Consider the following 17,397-nt stretch of genomic DNA (forward strand, 5'->3'; position numbering starts at 1 on the left):
TTATAGATCAACATGGTAGAAATCTATAAATTACTGTAGGACTGCTGTGTGCAAGGCTCTGTCTGAGGATCTGTGAGGGTCCCTGCTAAGACCTGGCAGAAAAAAGCCAGGGAGTGCCAGTAATTTAATTTTATATAATGAAAGTGTCCTCGTGGATGTGTAAGTCTTCTGCATGTAACAAAGTTGTCCAAGTTTTCACAAGAAATCCATAACAGAGCCAGGGCTTGACTGCCCAGAACATTAGTCCAGCAAATTAGGCAAGAGTACTGCCTTTCCCTTAAGAATTATTTAAAAAGGTTTCTCTTTTGAAACAAACAGTAATTCATGGAAACCTTCTCCCACGCATTCTGGGAGAATAGAAGATCAGTCAAGGCTTTGTGTGGTGCAAGGGCAGAGCTGTGCTCTAGGAAAGCAAATAATCTGATAACAGATAATTTAATGAAGTCAAATTGAATTAATTAAACTAGAAGAAAATATTTATATTTTATGCTATAAAAGGAATGGAAGCAAATGGAAGGGTTACTGAGTTTGTTTCAGAATGTTACAGTAAACCATTCCAGACCTCTTACTGCTTGTCTTTGAGTCAGTGGGTTTTGTCATCGTGGTTCTTATTACAGCTTTCAGCACAGCTCTATGTAATTTGTGTCCCTAACAACCTCTGGAGTAGGCCAGGCTTAAAATTCAAAGTGGAACAAGGAATTTCACTGCAAAGAAAGCTTAATGTAATCAGTTATGTTTTGTGTGCAGATCTGGAAGTGTCAAAAATCATTGGACTGAGATTTACTCCTTTGTGGAAAGCCTAGCTGAGAAGTTCATAAGGTAAAGTTTTTTAAAATGATACTTTAATTTCCTGCACGTTATTTATTTTTTTGTTCAGTGCTTATTAGCAAATGAATTTCTGCTGAAATAAGGAGTATGACATGGATCTGGCTCGTTCTTCTCTTTCAGTCCAATGTTGAGGATGTCTTTCATTGTTTTCTCTTCGCGAGGCACTACGATCATGAAGCTGACAGAGAACAGGCAAGTACCTCCCACAGCACTCCTGCAGAAATACCCTCTCTCCCACCTCTCAAACAGTGAGTGGCCCCACACCCAGAGTTTGGAGGTCTGTCTTGGTCCTTGGTGTGGCACCAACTGAAATCCTCTCCTCCCTTCCCAGCTGGAGGAGGGCTTAGAAGGCCTTTGGCTGTCCCTTTTCAATTTTCTTTTCATCTTTGTAAGAGGAAGGCAGCACTGGGCTGTCTCTTCTTTACTGTGGTATTTCAGGGAGAAACTGCATTTGCAGCTGAGGATCCAGCATTGAGCATGCTTGCTATCCCCAGCACCCAAATAAGAACAGTTTTTGTGGAAGAGACCTCAGACCCTGAACTGGTGAGCAAAGGAATGAGTGTGAGATCCCCAGGCCCTTGGAAGGGACTCAAAGCCCTGGCCTTTACACCAGCAGCTGCTTGTCCCCACTGGACCTCACCAGGCTGTGGCACCCCTCTGCTGGACTGCCTGCAAACAGCACCCATGTCAGGGTGTCAGGGGTGGTTTGAAAAGCCAAGTGATAGTCTTCATAAGAAAAAAAAATATGGAGCAAAATTCTGGTTGTCAACTTCACAACCAAATTCTCTTTCTTTAAAAAAATAGTCAATAAAAACCCCCAAAACCACCACTGGAAACAACCCCAACACAAAAAATCCCCAACCCTCAAAAAGTTGTTTTTATAAATTTAATTTTCCTTACACATACAAATCCCTGTCATTGGGGTGTTTCTAAGTATTTTCCTTCATTTCAGCTTAAAGCCTTCACTTTCCCTCTGCTGCTATCTGAAAGGGCCTCAGTAATATAGGGCACCCCATAAAATAATGGGAACCCTGGAGCAGAAAGATTTTGCACTCAATGAACTCATCCTAAGCCAAATAACCTTCAGGGCTCTTCCTTTCTGCTGAGTTTTGTTTCAGGTCTCCATCCTATATCTTGGTGGCAGAGCTCAAACTTGCTTACTTTTCTCTGGGTCAATTTGTTCTTTGCAAGGTGAAAAGTAGACAGGAACTGCCTGTCAGTGTGGTGAACATGGCATTTAATATAACAGTGTTTCCTGTCCTAAAATCCTGTACTCTGTATGGATCACTGTGTGCCTTTTTAGCTTTTATACTTCAGAAGGGTAAAAATTTGCTTTTTTTGGGCTAAGGACGTTTCCAATCCAAGCTCCTGATTTTAACCTTCATCCCATATAGCCTCCTGTATTCTCTGTAATTGTAGTTGTGTCACATAATATACCCAGTTGCGAAATGGAGCTTGGGAAGGTTCTCACTATTCTCTTAAGGAAAGGCTGCCCCATGGCATCTGGAGCTGATGTTTGAACTGCCTGTGTCTTATTTGTTGAATATTTGTGCCTTGTGTTCCATTAATATAATGAAAACCCTTGTCAGGGATCAGGGTGATCAGTGATCAATTACATTATTATTGTCCCTGAGCAATGCTCTTGGTTGGTAGGTATTTGGGGAGTAAGGAGCTATGCAACAGGGGTCATGACATGCAAGTGCTTCTGTTTCCAGGAGTAACCTATGCCCCAGGAAGGTTGATGAGTCCCTGGCCTAGGATAGGAAATTCTCCTCATTCCCATCCTGTTCTCTTATCTTTAGGCCTCTGTGTTGAAAATGGAAAAATCCTAATCCAGACTGTCCTGATGACTGATTCAATATCGAGTTTTAATTTGTCCCTTTTTTGTGACAGGGTTGTAAGGTTTTGAACTGTTTTGTTCTGCAGTTCATTAAAGTTTAATATCTGGCATTGGCTTTAATTTAATCTTATCCTGAGAATACACAAGAGTGAGGGAGCAGGGACAAAATTCCATCTTTGAGATATGTTACCCTAATGCTGTACCCTGTGTCTGGTTTTATGCCCCCATGGATGTTTGGCTGATAAATTGGGGAATTTGGAAAAAATCTTGGTCCAACCAGTGTTCCTGCTGATGTGTATGCACTGTGTGCAATTGATTGACAGGATGCATAATCTAGCTGTGGTACAGGAATAGCTCAACAAAAGTAAAAAATAACCTCTAATAGAATGTTCTCCTGGGATTTTATTTATTTCTTATTTTGTTTGGGTTTTTTTTCCAATCCAAAGGGAAGCCATAAGACGAGGGCTCGACATTCTTAAGGAAGAATTGCCTGGAGGAGACACGTTCATGCATGAAGGATTCAAAAGGGTACGCAGCACAGTACCTGCTTTCTTTGTTTTATACATATGAACTTTGTTTACTTCCCACTGCTATACTTGAGAGCTAACCATGTTCTACACTTCATTGCAGGCAAATGAGCAAATTTACCATGAAACCTATGGAGGTATGTGTTGTGTATCGTTCGTGTTGTATATCTGCATGAAAAGACAGGGATTATTGCTCTTTTTATGACCTGCAGTAAACCCGCTGGAAGAAGTATTGGAGAAGGGCTGGTGTTATGCAATTCCGCATTCCATTTTGACTACAGCCCTACTTCTAAATGTATGATTCATGGTTTATTGAGATCAGAGAAGACCAGCATGATCCCAGATCTGACCAATGCAGAATGCAGACCAAACCATAGCAGCCAGAGCTGTCCATCTTGCACCCAGGAGACAGGAATGCCCACGTTTTCCTGGTCCTTTCTGTCCTGATGCACTCAGCCCTCCCTGCTTTGTTATCCCATAGCATTGTTCTTAACAGTGTAAGAGTGCAAATGAGAGTTTTGCATCAGTGTAAATGATTTGTGTTCAGATTCTGAGTTGCTAAAATGTGCCTTTTCACTAAATTTGGAGAGGAAAGTGTTTGTGGATTTTGTCAGTGCCAAAAGAAGGCTTAGATACCTAACAAGACTTGCCTTGTTCATACCCTGGTGTGAGATTGTTCCCATTTGTGGGCTAATGGTGTCTTTGGAAGATGAAGAAACAGGCTGATGCCTTTTTATTAAAATAGGTTGAGAGTGTAGGAGCAGCATCTCTGCACAATGTTGCAGCATTTCTGCCAGGAAGATTAGGAGTACTGAATTGTCCAGCTGAAAACAGTTTTACTTTGTAGCATGTAGCTAAGAACTAATCAAGTATACTGTAAATTGAATTGGGAAGGAAAAAGAGTACATGAGATCTGGATTTAGAAGCTAAACTACTGGGGAAGAAACAAGCATTGAAAAGAAAATAAAATAAGATCGCCAGTTTTTCTTAGTATTTTTCAAGGGTGCTGGGCACAAAAAAAAGAGAATCCCAGCTATTTTTCCCCCAAGTTGCAGGTCATTTTTTTAAGATTTATGTCTGTGTCTGACATGACATGGGAAGGACTGTGTGGCATAAGAAACATGTCAAAACTAATCAGTCTGTAATTTCAGACAGTATGTAGGAAGACATTTGAAATTGTAACAGATTATTTTGAAAAACAACAAATACTTGCCTGAAAGTAGCATGTATGTGTATTTGTTACTTTGCTTAAGAACTATGGACTCAGAATGGTTGGCTGAACTGCAGTTAATTTGGTTTAATTTTGTTAACAGGTTGCATTTTTCTAGGTAGCATTGTATTCTATACTGCAGTACATAGTTAAATCTCTGCAGTCTATGCAACCTTTTCAAGTAAGTTTAGATGGGATATGAAATGTTGCAACACAAGACATGTTTTTTTTTTTTTAATGGACCTGATCTTAAGGTTTTCACATGCTCAGAATTCCTATGAATTTCACTGTAGGTTCTAGTTGCTTGAGAACTGTAGGACTGACGTCCCTGTAGAAATCCATTTCCTACCATGTTCAGTGGGGTTGCTCTCTCAAAGCCTGCTGGAGGGAGAGGTGGGATGGCAGGAAAGCTCTTTTTGCAGAGGTATCTCTTACCACAGTCTCTGGACAGCGTTTATGTAGAGAGAAGTTTGTCAAGAGAAGAGAGGAAACCTCTCCTTCTCTGAGAACCCATTTTGTCAGTTCTCCATGCAAAAGCTGTAATCTTAGTCGCTGCTGTTTTATTCAGAACAGAAAAGTCGATGTGTGGACCTTGTAAGAGCAGCACTCCCCCCTCCAGTGGTGCCTGTGACGTGAAGGTGCACAGGTTTGGCTCCCTGCAGGCCTTGCATCTGGCCTTCAGCTGGTGCACCAGCAAGTCTGTGCCAGTCAGGCTGAGAGCCTGGCCTTATGGGTCTGTATTTATTTGTCAGTAGAAAGGATTGCCTCATTCCAGACTTCTTTTTCCATTGCTGAGTCCTGTGTCATGTGTATGCAATGTGTTGTTAACTGTCCTCCATGTAGGAGTTCGGACTGCCAGTGTGATTATTGCCCTGACGGATGGAGAGTTGCAAGACGCTCAGTTTTATTATGCGGAACAAGAAGTAAGCAATTTTATCTTTATCCAAACTAGTTTATGTCAAACCTGTACACATTTACTGCTGACTCTGCTGACTATATGGCTTTGTGTTTAATGGCAGTTCTTGGGTTTTTTAGGCCAACAGAGCCAGAAACTTTGGAGCTATTGTTTATTGTGTTGGAGTGAAAGATTTCAATGAAACTCAGGTAACTTGCTTGTTTTATCTTGTGTTTTTCTGTTATACTACTGCACAAATAACAGCATCAGATGAAGGCGTTTATTTAATTACTTGAGGCATAAATCATTTCGTGTCACTGTGATGTCTTTTAGCAAGTATGAAGGGGCCTGGTTTTGTTCACTGTAATTTTGTTTTCCTCATGATTTATGATTGTCTTTCTTTTCAGCTGTCAACGATTGCTGACAGCATTGATCATGTTTTTCCAGTTAAGGGAGGCTTTTATGCCCTAAGAGGAACCATTGATTCAGTAAGTTGGATATTCTGAAACACAGTATAGGCTGCCCTTTCCTGCATTAATTAAAGCATAGATGAAAACTGTTACCAAAACATGCCCTTATCTGAATCTTGTAGATTCTGAAGAAGTCTTGCATTGAGATCCTAGCGGCTGAACCATCCAGTGTTTGTGCAGGAGGTAAGTTTCCACAAGAACAGTGTGTTGAGGCAAATGAATGACACTGGTAAAATGTCAGTAACCACCTAATGTGGTATTGGAGCTGGAGCCTGTGGATGTGCTAGAGCATCATCTCAGGCCATGGCTAAAGCCCTACATGTTCCTTCTCAGCTTGAGAAAAACATTCTGACGATAAGCATGTAGCTTCTGTGGCTGAGTACCAGTCTGGAGGGCTGACAGAGGCAACGCTCAGCAAATTGTGGATAACACTTTTTAAAAAATCTGAGAGAGAGAAAAGTAATGTAAAACCAGACTGGCAGAGATTCTAGGGTCTAAGGGCAATATCTCACAAATTTCTGGAAAGACTGCATTCCTGGGATCTGCTAGGACTTGTCAGCAGTTAGAAAAAGATTTTGCAAAACACAGAAATTAAAGGTTTATTGAACCAAATATAATTTGCTGCATAGGCCAAGATACCGCTTGTGTCTTCCAAAATGTTAATGTTTTACTTGTTTGAGCCATTATTCTTTATGGTAAACATGAAGGATACCCAGAGGAATTGTTGATAATTTCATGCCTTTTGTGTCTAGAATATTTAACTTGGATTTGTTCTAGTTTATGTTAGCAATTCTCTTGCTCTATTTTTTTTTTTTTTTTACTTTAGAGGCTATTGCAGCAGGGTAAGAGTGACACCATAAGCTTGCTGGAAGGTACAGTTTTCAGCATGGTTATTTAGCTCTAGTGTTAGTGTCTTATGTTCATTTTCTTGTACACTGTAAAAAGGAGCACATAAAAAATGGCAATGATGCATGAAAGCTGACATTGAAAAAAGATAAAATATGAAACTTAGGAAAAATCTAGTATCACAGAAGAAAATTGTTCACTCTTCATTTCCACATGTCAATCACAATATGATCTTACCCTGCATCTTTCAATTTAACATGAAACATCCTTGTATCTTTTGAATTATTCCTAAGTATATTATTGTGGACTAGATGTAAAATCTCATCTGTAAAATTTAAAGCAATGATTTTACTTTTAACAATATTGAGGAGTTATTAGAAAAAAAGTTTTAAAGCTTTGACATTTAAAGATTTTTATTTCAGAATGATACTTTCCTATTTTTGCGTAGTTATAATATACATGATAATTTTTTTGTGCAGAGCTTATTACAAGCTGTCCTGTTCAACAAACATGCTTTTAGCTACATAAAAAATGTGAGTGTTCCAATAGGAGGGATTTCAGAAGTATTCTTGAAATTGTTTGGGCAATGTTAATGATATTGGAAAGTTGAATTTGAAACAATGTTTTTCAAATGGAATGTTGAAAATATTTTATGGAATATTTGAGAAAATAAGTTCTCACCAAAAAAAGTTCTTTCAACAAAATTGATATATTTCAGCAAAAAGAATACAATTTCTTTTTTTTTTTTCCCCAAAGGATAATGTATGCAAATCACTTCATCTTTTGCTAAGCTTGCTAGGTAAAAAAATTTATGATAAATGTGATTAAGATTCCACAAGTACACTTTAAAAATAGTTTGCCCTTAAAAAAAACCCAAACACCCAAACAATATTGTTACCTTACTTGGCCTCATAGAATTTTTCATTGTCTTTGTGGCTTTCAAACAAGACCAATACAAATTGGGCAGAATCTGTTTCTGTGCAGTGCTGCTGGTTCAGCAAGGTACCAGCACTCCTTTCACTTGTGTCCTGAGGTTTCTCTGTCCCTGTTGACCAGGCAAGGGCTGCCACATGGCAAAGCTTTGCTGCCCAATCTCCACGTGCTTGGAGGTTTGTTTGTAGCAGCAGAGAGCTTGAAAATGGGAGGAAGCCAAAGGTGCAGCTCCACGTGATGTACACTGTTTGTATACCATTGTATTTAAAGTATTAAAGTACTTAGCACTAATTACTGCAATAGTATTTATTATTATCCTGAAAGCCACAGCTGAAATTACCTCTTTCAAGAACTTGAGAATTTCAATTTCTTTTACGGCATGAGGCTACAAATATTTACATTTGTGCTTAGATTTATTATTCCACTTACTTCAACATAGCTGGAGGTTCATCTGGCTGTGTGCCCCACTACCTCCTGGAGAGAATCTCCCAGGATTAAACAACTTTCTTCATGGTAGTGTGAATCCAGATCCTGAGTTCAGCTCACTGGACAGTTATACAGTGCTACTCTATATGTAATGTGGTTTTATTTTTTTAATGTGCTTCATTTAGCATTTACTTCATAGGCTTCATTATTTTTTTGCATTAATGTCAGAATTTTTATGCATTTTAAATTTAAGTAATTACTGATATAGTGTACTGATAATGTATTATTCTGTCAAGATATATAGCCACTGAAACCTACATTAGAATATTATATATAAATACACTTGCATGGTGGATGTACCCACTGGCTGAAAATTAGAACAAATCATTCTCTAGAAATTCACTGTTCCTCCTCTTTTAGGTTAGGAGTGTTTGTTTGTTTAAATGCACAACAGAAATTTTAATTTCAAAATTAAGATTGGAAAATAATCGACCTTAGGAGAGAGTGCAATATATTATCACATTCTCCAGCAAAGATACTTGTCTGTTTACAGCCTTGAAATTACAGCTTTTTGTATGAAACTTACCTGAGGAGGTGATAATTGGTTTAGCTTTCATTTAGCGCTGCTAATAAATTTTTTAATTTGCTATGAGATCATGAGGGGTTTGTGTGGCTCAGTGGAAGCAAATCACGATCAGGGCTTAAAGCAGGGTCTGAGCCACTCCTTGTAAGTGTTCTCATAGTTACTACTGCACTGGTGATTGCTGGTGATCATGGCTTCATTTTTGACTTGTCAGAGGTTTAGTAAAATGCTAATGGAACCATTTCTGTGTGTTGACAATTCCAGTTGGGACTCTGGCGTTCTGTGACGAAGCTATCTGGCAAATCCAGTTACAAATTGATCTCGTCATATTGTGACAGCTATCTGATGTTTAATGCTTTTTGACCCTGCAAATTCATCGTCCCCAGCGTGGAGCAATGCAGTTGGGTCCTTCCTGTTCCCTCTGATTTAAAGTGACCAAGACATGCAGCCTGTAAACAGGCTATCAGTGCAGAATCAGAGGTGCCTCATATCCCCTTTGACAGCATCATTGCTTTGATTATGTTTATGGTACGCAGATGTGATTGAAAGGTTTTGTTGGATGTGGCATCCTACTGGCCACATCAACTCCCAGGTGTGGATGCAAGCAGTCAGCTTCTCATCAGAGTCAGAGAAGCGGAGCCGACAGCACAGCCAGCGCACACCAGCTTCAACCTACCATCTCGCTGCCAGCGCCGCCCGCTTATTTCAGTGCTGACCTTTTTCCTTTCGCTGTCTTGTCAAAAGCTGCAATCTATGATCTGACAGTAACTAAGGGAGAAAAGGACGCAGCCAGAGCCAGGGCGCAAAATTAAATGGAATTAGCCATTTCAACAGAGCGTCACCCAGAACGCGTTCATGCTCCAGAGCAACTGAGGGGGCAGGCTTCTAAACAGCAACAACAAACCCAGGGATAGCTGTTTTCATTTCCCTGCAAGTCTGGTGTCTTTTCAGCTTGTGTTGGTGGGCAGGTTATTACCCAGTCACTTGTTCACAACTGGCTGTGCAGAGTGGCAACCACAGTGAAAAGAAGGGCAGGAGAGCTAAATTGTCCTGACAAGAGTAAACTTGTGCATGTAGCTTTTACCTTTGAGGTCCTGCGTTGAAATTTTCTTACTTGCAGCATCTTTTTAAAGCCGCTGAAACAGCCACCAATTAAGCTTTTGTGATTGCTGCCTTTTAAGGCGTTAATTCATGAGAAGAGGAATGAAAATTTGCTTGTTTTAGCAAGCTTCTTTTGAAATATAAAATTGAGATGGGGAAAGACGATCGTCTTGGCTGGGTATCCAAGTGAAGTGGACTGGTTACAAGCAAGTCTGCCAGTGTGTGGTCCCAGGCAGGTAGTTCTGGTGGATGGGCAGAGGCCCAGTTGCCCTCAGGGCTGGTCATGGCCCTCAGCTCTGCTGGCAAAAAAAGGGATGCTCATAATTCTCAGTGTAGCATCTGGGTTAACTGTGGAATGGCTCAAGGCATGAATCTGACTAAGAGTAACTCAAGATTCTTATTGGAGTAAGAAGCAGATGAATCTGCCCTACAGTACATTTTCATTTGTTTAAAGAAATTCTCATTACTCCAGTGACAACAAGGATGTATAACCCTTCCCATTAAAAAGAGACCAAGTTCTGATGCTAGATTTGTGTATTTGGCTCTTGGTGTGCTCACTGAGATCTCAAATTTTATAATTTTTCTTTAGCAAGGTACCTAAGCACATTTTCAATTTCAAAATGAACTCCAGTAGATACTTTCTTTATCTCCTCCCAAAATATCTCCTTTGATTCCCATGTACATTGTGGCTTCAGTTCAGAGCCCTGCTCTAGAGAAAATTACCATGATGAAAACTGGAGTGTGGAATTCCAGTGTGTGATTGTAATTTTTAAGTGCCCTTGTCCAATTCACCTGGAGTTGCATTAGATCTCAATACAGTTATAATGGCAGTGAATGAGAGTGTTTTTGACAAAAACAAGCTGTTTGTACAGAAAAGTATTCCACATCCTCGTACTAGCTTGATAATGAAGTGCAGGCAGATGAGGCTGAATGTATTTCAGCCACCTTTGGGCCTCATGTAGTGTTATCCAGTAATGATTCCTTCCTCCAAGTCATGCAAATAACATGTGGAATGTTGCTAAAGGCCAAATCTTGTATTGCTAAAAAATCATATACTGCTCCCCTCAATCCTACCAACATTGTTTTGCTCTCCTTTTTAGTATGTTCATCAAAATAAAAATGATGATGCATGTAGACCTGTTCACGATTTTACTCGCTAAAAATCCTGTATAATTTATTCATATTTTTGGATGTGAAGCTTGAAGACTAATTGGTCCTGTGTTGTGTTGTTATACCCCTTGTGTTGGGCTGGTCTCAAATGCTGCTCAGAGGCTGGTGTGAGAGCCCTGTGGAGGATTTGGTGACAGTAGGAAGTGCAAGTGTGAAAGTGCAACCTCTGTGTTTTCCCTTGCTGTGTGCCAGCAATCTCAGTATCAGCTGGCTGCTTGTGTACAGTATCAAAGGGAGTTTCAAAAGTGTCTGGGGGACAGAACAAATTTGGAACGTGTCCCTCCACCTGTCTGCATTAAAGATGTTATCTCTGTGGTCAGGGTAGCAACCACAATGGCTTTTTGTGTCCTAGAGGGAAGTTTCCCTTGCCACTTCTCTTCCTGGTGCATCTTGTGCCTAGTTTGGCAATTCAGGCTCACTCTAGCAGAAAGGGGGCTGTGTCTCCCTGTTGGACTTCACCTGTGCACAGTAAAAAGGGGGGAAGAGCAAACTGTTGTGTTGTTAGAGCTCTGAGGAGAAGTGCTAACTATGTAGGTTACTAAGGAATAACTTTAAAAGCTTGCTGGGGAGAAGCTGAGAAGACAAAGCCAGATAACTGTATGGTGACACCAGGTGCTTTCATGATAGACATCAACTCAGCAATCCTACCTCTACTTGTCTCTATCCCTTCCCTTCTCCTGCACATTTCTACTTCTAGTAGATGCTCAGCCAGGCAGTACTGATCTCTCTAGCAATAAACAGAGTTACTTTCTAGGCTTATGAGTTACTTATGAGTAACTCAGTGCACTGCAACATGATCAGTGGTGCCAGTAGCAGTGGGCCTTTGAAGTTGGTACATTTGGTAGCACCCTTACTGGACTTGTTTTACTTAAATGCAAAACTGCTTTGTCACTGGAATATTTGTAAAAAACAAACCTGCTGAGGTTTCTGCTTCTTGAATGAACAAATCATAGTTGTTTATCACAACGATGTCAAAAATCAAAGGTGCCTTCCCTATCAGGACTAAAGCAATGGAAGTTGTGACAGGTCTCTCTTTGTGTCACTGGTGGTTTCAGCTGCTGGGGCAGGGATGTGGGTGAAGAGCACAAAGAAAGTTAGATATTCTCATGCAGAGCAGATTTTAGTGGGGCTGTGCATGAATTCAGTTATTGCATGGGCAGGAGCACTGTTTTTTCCCAGGGTTTGTACCAGAGGCAAAGCATTCTCACTGAAACACAGGAGGTTTAGGAGGGGAATCCTCTCTGTCAGCATCTTCCTGAACATAGTTCTGCTGAAAGCCTAGTGCCATCTGCCATGAAGATTAGAGGAAAGGACTGGTACAGGTGGTTAGCGAAGGTGTCTGTGTCTCAAAAGCCATGGAGGAACCATGAGATAACACCAGTCAAGTCAGACTTAGTTTTGCTGAGGCATCTTTAAGGCATTGCAGTTCTGTGTTACACTGGTGGGAGCTGGCTTGAGACAAAGAGAAGACTCTGAAGCACTCATGCCACTGTAGCACTCTTAGGCATTGCTGCTGAATAGAGGGAAGAGTGTCTGTGTGGATGTTTTATTTCAGGCACAGGGCAGAGAATAACAACTGTCATGTTTTAATTCAGGTCACTCTGAACAGAAATGCTGTGTTTGAGTTATTTCTCATAAATAAATCATAAATCTTCTGTATTTTTGTTTGCAGAATCCTTTCAAGTGGTGGTAAGAGGCAACGGCTTTTATCATGCGAGAAATATCGACCAGGTACTCTGCAGCTTCAAGCTCAATGACAGCCTTACTATCAGTAAGTTTGCAGGTGGATTGCAGTGACCCCTGTGGCTGTCACCTCACGGGCCAGTTCTCATCCATGTTAAGGAAAGTCCTTGCAGCAGATGTGAGAGGGAGCTGGGGTAGAGGAGTGCACTTAAAAGAAGCTTGAAATTCATCCTTATTCAGTGCAGTGAGCTGTGGGCATTGTGTAGTGAGCACTTACACGGGGCATGCTGCTGGCACAGTGAGCTTGGCACCACTGTAGTGATGTATGTGGGTGCTGCATGCAGCAAGAGAGGACTGGGGACCAGGTTTTAAGATGGAAACTTAAAGCTTCTTCCTATTCCCTTATTCATCACCAGTAAAAAGAAATATTACTATCTTGATCCCTTGGTGTTGTTTTCAGAGTTTTATTCACCAGTTCAGGAGACAATTGCCATAAAGGCAGACCTCCCAGGCACACTCTGCTCCTCTCTGACACCAGTTGCTGGTGTCATCACTGTGACTGTGTAACATGGAAATTCCCTGTCATTGCTGTGCTGAGCAGGGTCATTTGTTTGCTGTCTCAGCAGCCAGGCAAAGGACTGAATGGCCAAAAAAGACGGACTGTCCAGTTTCTCAGCAGTCCTCTCTCATTCATGAGAAGCTGTGTGTGTCTGGCAGAGTGAAATATGGTGTGGGGAGAGCTCTGCTCCTTTTTCATATATGCTACCCTTGTGGCCTGAGCACAGTAGAGGCTTTCACATGCTGTCGTGGCCAGACTGGTGCCTTCCCTAGCAGTGAATTCACTTACCAGAGGGAATACATGAATTGCTCCTTCATTTCCCATCCCAGTTGTCTATGTTGATGCTGCAGTCAGTCAGCACTGGTGGTCTTGCATTTATTACACTTATAAAGATATGCTTTAAGCAGGATTTGTTTTTTGTGGTTTATCACTTAGGCAAACTTTTTGCTTTTTCTTCCCTGACCCAAATCATTAGCACCTTGAGTGGACTTCACACAGTGAGTGCTGACCTGTGCCTGGAAATACACAGGAGGAAAACTAGTCTGATTCCATTCCAACTCCACGCTGTGTTTTCCTTGGGTTAAATTTGCAGCAGATGTTTTGATGACATGCTGATATGTACTGGCTTTTTTTCCCCTCCCTAAAACATATAACTGATTTCCATTCCCTCATCTCTGCCTAGGAAGAGAAATGAGTTCTGTCATCAGGTCTGCTTGAGAATGGGTGAAGCATGAAGGAGCAACTCTTACACCTGTTGTTGCTTGAGTCAATTTTTTTCCTCGATAAAAAAAAATAAACAAGCCTCAAAAATATAAATAAGATGGCAGCCTTTATCAGCCCTTTATTTCCTTGGGTTTGACTCCTGTAGACCACGCTTTCTCCAGGCTGGCAGCACAGTTGCTTTGCTAGCCATTCAGAGCTGAGCTGTAGTCACTGGAGCAATGTCTGCTCTTGTGCTTCAGCATACACACTTGTGGAGTGGCAGTGCAGGATTACTGAGTGCTGAGCCTCCTGTCTGTATTCATAGGACTTGGCTTTCTGGATGTGACTTTTGAAAGCAACAGGATTAACACTGCTGAATCATGGAGCAGTGTAGTGCCAGGAGGTGGGAAGATGTGCGCCCTTGTGTTTGACTCTGCCTGCACCTAACCCTTATAAACGTGGGCTGTTTACAGATGATACTGCCACAAAGGGGAGGCTGGGTGCAGGAGAAGCAGCTAGTGCAGAGCAGATCCTCATGATAACATCAGTCATGGCCCCTCTCTGCCTGTTTCCTGTAAATGACCAAGCACCTCTTGGGTTTGGCTTTTTCCCCCTCTGTATTTCTCCATTTCAGCTCCACCCCATCTCTGTCCTTCCTTCTTCTTGGGCTCAGACAGTGCAGCCTTGGATTCTCTTCTGTGTGTGTTTGGACATGGGTAGACAAAAATTGAACCCTAAACTTTTGAGCCATTGAGTAACTCGAGGGTTTGGACTATTCAGTGTGAGTAGAGGCTGCATGTAGTTTTCAGATAGACATGATGAATACTGCTCAAAACTGAATTCCAAATGGCTGATCACTGCTGTCAGCATCAGAGATAAACTTCCAACTCTTAGTGGTGTCTCTAACCTGATAGCATCATGTTGACATCAATATGAATGGTTACTCTAGTATTTGGATTTGTGCTCAGCACCATTGGGGAGTATTGATACTTGCTGATATATTGAGTTCATCTGTGGCTGTGATTGGTGTCAGCACTTCTCAGGGGGGTAGACTGCTTGAAACAATCTATTTTCTTTATCCCTGATAGTTATATTCATTTTCTTTCAGATGAAAAGCCGACTTTTGTTCATGATACGTACTTACTTTGCCCTGCCCCGGTGATAGAAGATGCTGGACAGTGAGTATTGCCTCCCAGCATGTGTCAGGAGAGTGGACTTCTGGGTGAAGATGTCATTACTGAGCCAAAGGCTCAGGATTTTGCCCAAAGTGTCAGTAAATTTGGGTGCATGTGTCCTATTGCAGCCATCTCCTTTGTGCCAAATCCTTTCCTAGTATGAGCCAGCGTAGCTCTATTTAATGTTGGGTCTTCAGCACAGTTTAACCAAAGGCCTTCTTGCTTAAATATGGTCCTATATCATAGATTCACAAAATGGTGATTCCTCCTCTATTCCTATATGCTGTTGTTTCAGATGAAAAGGTAATTAAATTCAAGACAAACTTGTTAAGTTTGATGGAATGGAGATGCTTGATTTGAATTCTTTTGCTGCTATTGTATATGTTGCTTCTTGTATTTTGCTCTGCTGTGTCTAGTGTAGTTATTTTTCAGCCTTTTTAATCCTCTGGACTTCTGGGGGACATGGCACAATGCCCTATCTTTTCCCTAGGCAGTCTTCTGGGTGCTTAAATACTGTACTGGGCTAGAGGTGAATGCCTCCCTTCCCTTTTGTATTTGTTGGTGAAGGAAGTTAATTTGGTGGGGTTTTGTCATTATTTTTATTTAAATTTTTTTTCTTCCTTTGACCCATTTTTCTGATATTGGAGAATGTCTGGGGAAGATTTTTGAATTTCATTGGCATTTCAGTGTTTTTACCCTCCTTGATCTCAGTGCAGGTGTTCTGGATTTGCTTGGATACAAAAGAACCCATTCTGATTCATTGACAAAAGGGTTTCTTTAAATAAGTTTAAAAAGTCTTAAAGTTTCTTGTGATATCTACAGTAGTATTGCTATTGTCTGGCATTCTGTTATGACTCACTGTCCTAGTGCCCTTTGCCCCAGGTGGGATGGGGTTTTTTTTAATAAAAAGCAGATGTCTCAGTTCAACTAAGGTAACATAAAAAAGGTGGCTGGTGGGCAAGCAGGGAGGCAAATGCAGGTAAATGTCTGAGGCCCTGAAAGTGCCCTGAGTCAACAGAATATGGTAGCTATGCATGCTCATAAACCAGTGGATAAAGCAGAGAGTAAAGGTAACAGTGGGTGTAAAGATGACACTAAAAATAAACATATCTGGTTTGTGCTCTAGGGTGGTTTTCCTCCAAGTCAGCATGAACAACGGGCTAACATTCATCTCCAGCTCTGTCAGCATCACCAGCACACATTGTGTAAGTAATTCCAATGGGGCTTGACAGAGGAACCATGAGACCTTGGAAAGAAATGGTTGTTCTTCAGGCAAAGTCTCCTTGAGTGAGTGTGACCTCTCTGCAGTGTCTGCGTCACCCCTACTCACCAGATCCCAGCAGCTCTTGGGAAAATAACCAGCCCTACTCAAGATCAAATTGTTATTGATGCTGGATAGATCATAATAGATTTTCTGAGTAAAAAATTAGAATAAGAGGTACCCTGCCCATTCCTACTGCAGGAGACAGCCTCAAAACTCAGATCTTAATAGAAGGAGATCTGAGAAAATGATTGAAGGAGCATCAGGGAGCAACACTCTGTTTAGCCTTGGGGGTCCCTGATGGGATATGGGATAAAAAGTTAGGACTTGTATCTGGAAAGGACAGTGATGTCTGTCCCACATCACGTGGTCAAAAAGACCAGATGGAGTGTTAGGAACAAAAAGCTAGAAGTGATCTTTTAGCAAAATCTGATTTTTAGAATCAAATAAGGAAAATTAGGAAACTGGCTAATTGGTGAAGAGTCTTCCTTGCCTTGGGTAAAAAGCAGGCAGTGCCTATAGCTGGTGTGAGCAAGTGCAGTAATTAAATATGTGACCTTGTGTTTGTGGTCTAAACCAAGTTGGCTGAAGTACCTGATAGCAGTTTGTATCATTGTTATTAGTGTCAAAAGGACTTTTATAGCCTATGCCAAATGCTGTCATATTGGTTTGTAATCATTGTTGGCCATTTTGACAGCTGGGGAGCAGAAGGGCAGGAATGCAGATACAGGCGACTGGAACTTGTAAATCTAATTTTCTGATGTTTGCATCAACGAAGGTGGGAAATATCACACCAGAATGCTGGAGTAGTCTGGGTTGCAGGGATGCAACATAGCAGAGATGTATTTTTCTCTTTATGGGGTTATTTCTATTTTGCTAAAACTTTCTTCTGAGTTTTCCATGCTGAGGACTGATACTTTTCACATTTAATTCCACTCTTTTACCTCAGGTACAATAAAACCTTTCAAGTCTGCAGTGAAACACATGTGTTAACTGGTGCATTTAGTTACCCATATGTAATCTATTTCTGATGAAGACTGAAGTCTCAACCCTAACTGGAGTTCCTAAAGGCCAGAGCATGGATGGAGGAAGATTTTCCTTTTGGTAGCCGTAGGATAAAAAGAGGAATCCAATCTCCAGTCATGTCAATCTGACAGTTTTTGACCAGCCTCTTGCAGATTGAATGTG

General features: G+C 41.1%; 1 protein-coding gene across 2 annotated transcripts in view; it reads left to right on the plus strand.

Moving 5' to 3' along the window:
* ANTXRL (ANTXR like) overlaps positions 1-17,397 on the plus strand; it is a 60,075-nt gene that overhangs the window by 12,218 nt on the left and 30,460 nt on the right. For both annotated transcript variants that reach the window (XM_086900438.1, XM_023929565.2), the window contains 11 exons: positions 748-819; positions 949-1,020; positions 3,115-3,196; positions 3,299-3,332; positions 5,249-5,328; positions 5,441-5,509; positions 5,708-5,788; positions 5,893-5,953; positions 12,502-12,600; positions 14,882-14,951; positions 16,075-16,153. In XM_086900438.1, coding sequence (XP_086756564.1) covers positions 748-819; positions 949-1,020; positions 3,115-3,196; positions 3,299-3,332; positions 5,249-5,328; positions 5,441-5,509; positions 5,708-5,788; positions 5,893-5,953; positions 12,502-12,600; positions 14,882-14,951; positions 16,075-16,153 — 799 coding nt within the window. The remainder of the gene's footprint in view (positions 1-747; positions 820-948; positions 1,021-3,114; positions 3,197-3,298; positions 3,333-5,248; positions 5,329-5,440; positions 5,510-5,707; positions 5,789-5,892; positions 5,954-12,501; positions 12,601-14,881; positions 14,952-16,074; positions 16,154-17,397) is intronic.

Source organism: Cyanistes caeruleus, chromosome 8 (genome assembly GCF_971803275.1).
Source record: "Cyanistes caeruleus chromosome 8, bCyaCae1.hap1.1, whole genome shotgun sequence".
Classification (NCBI taxonomy): Eukaryota; Metazoa; Chordata; class Aves; order Passeriformes; family Paridae; genus Cyanistes; species Cyanistes caeruleus.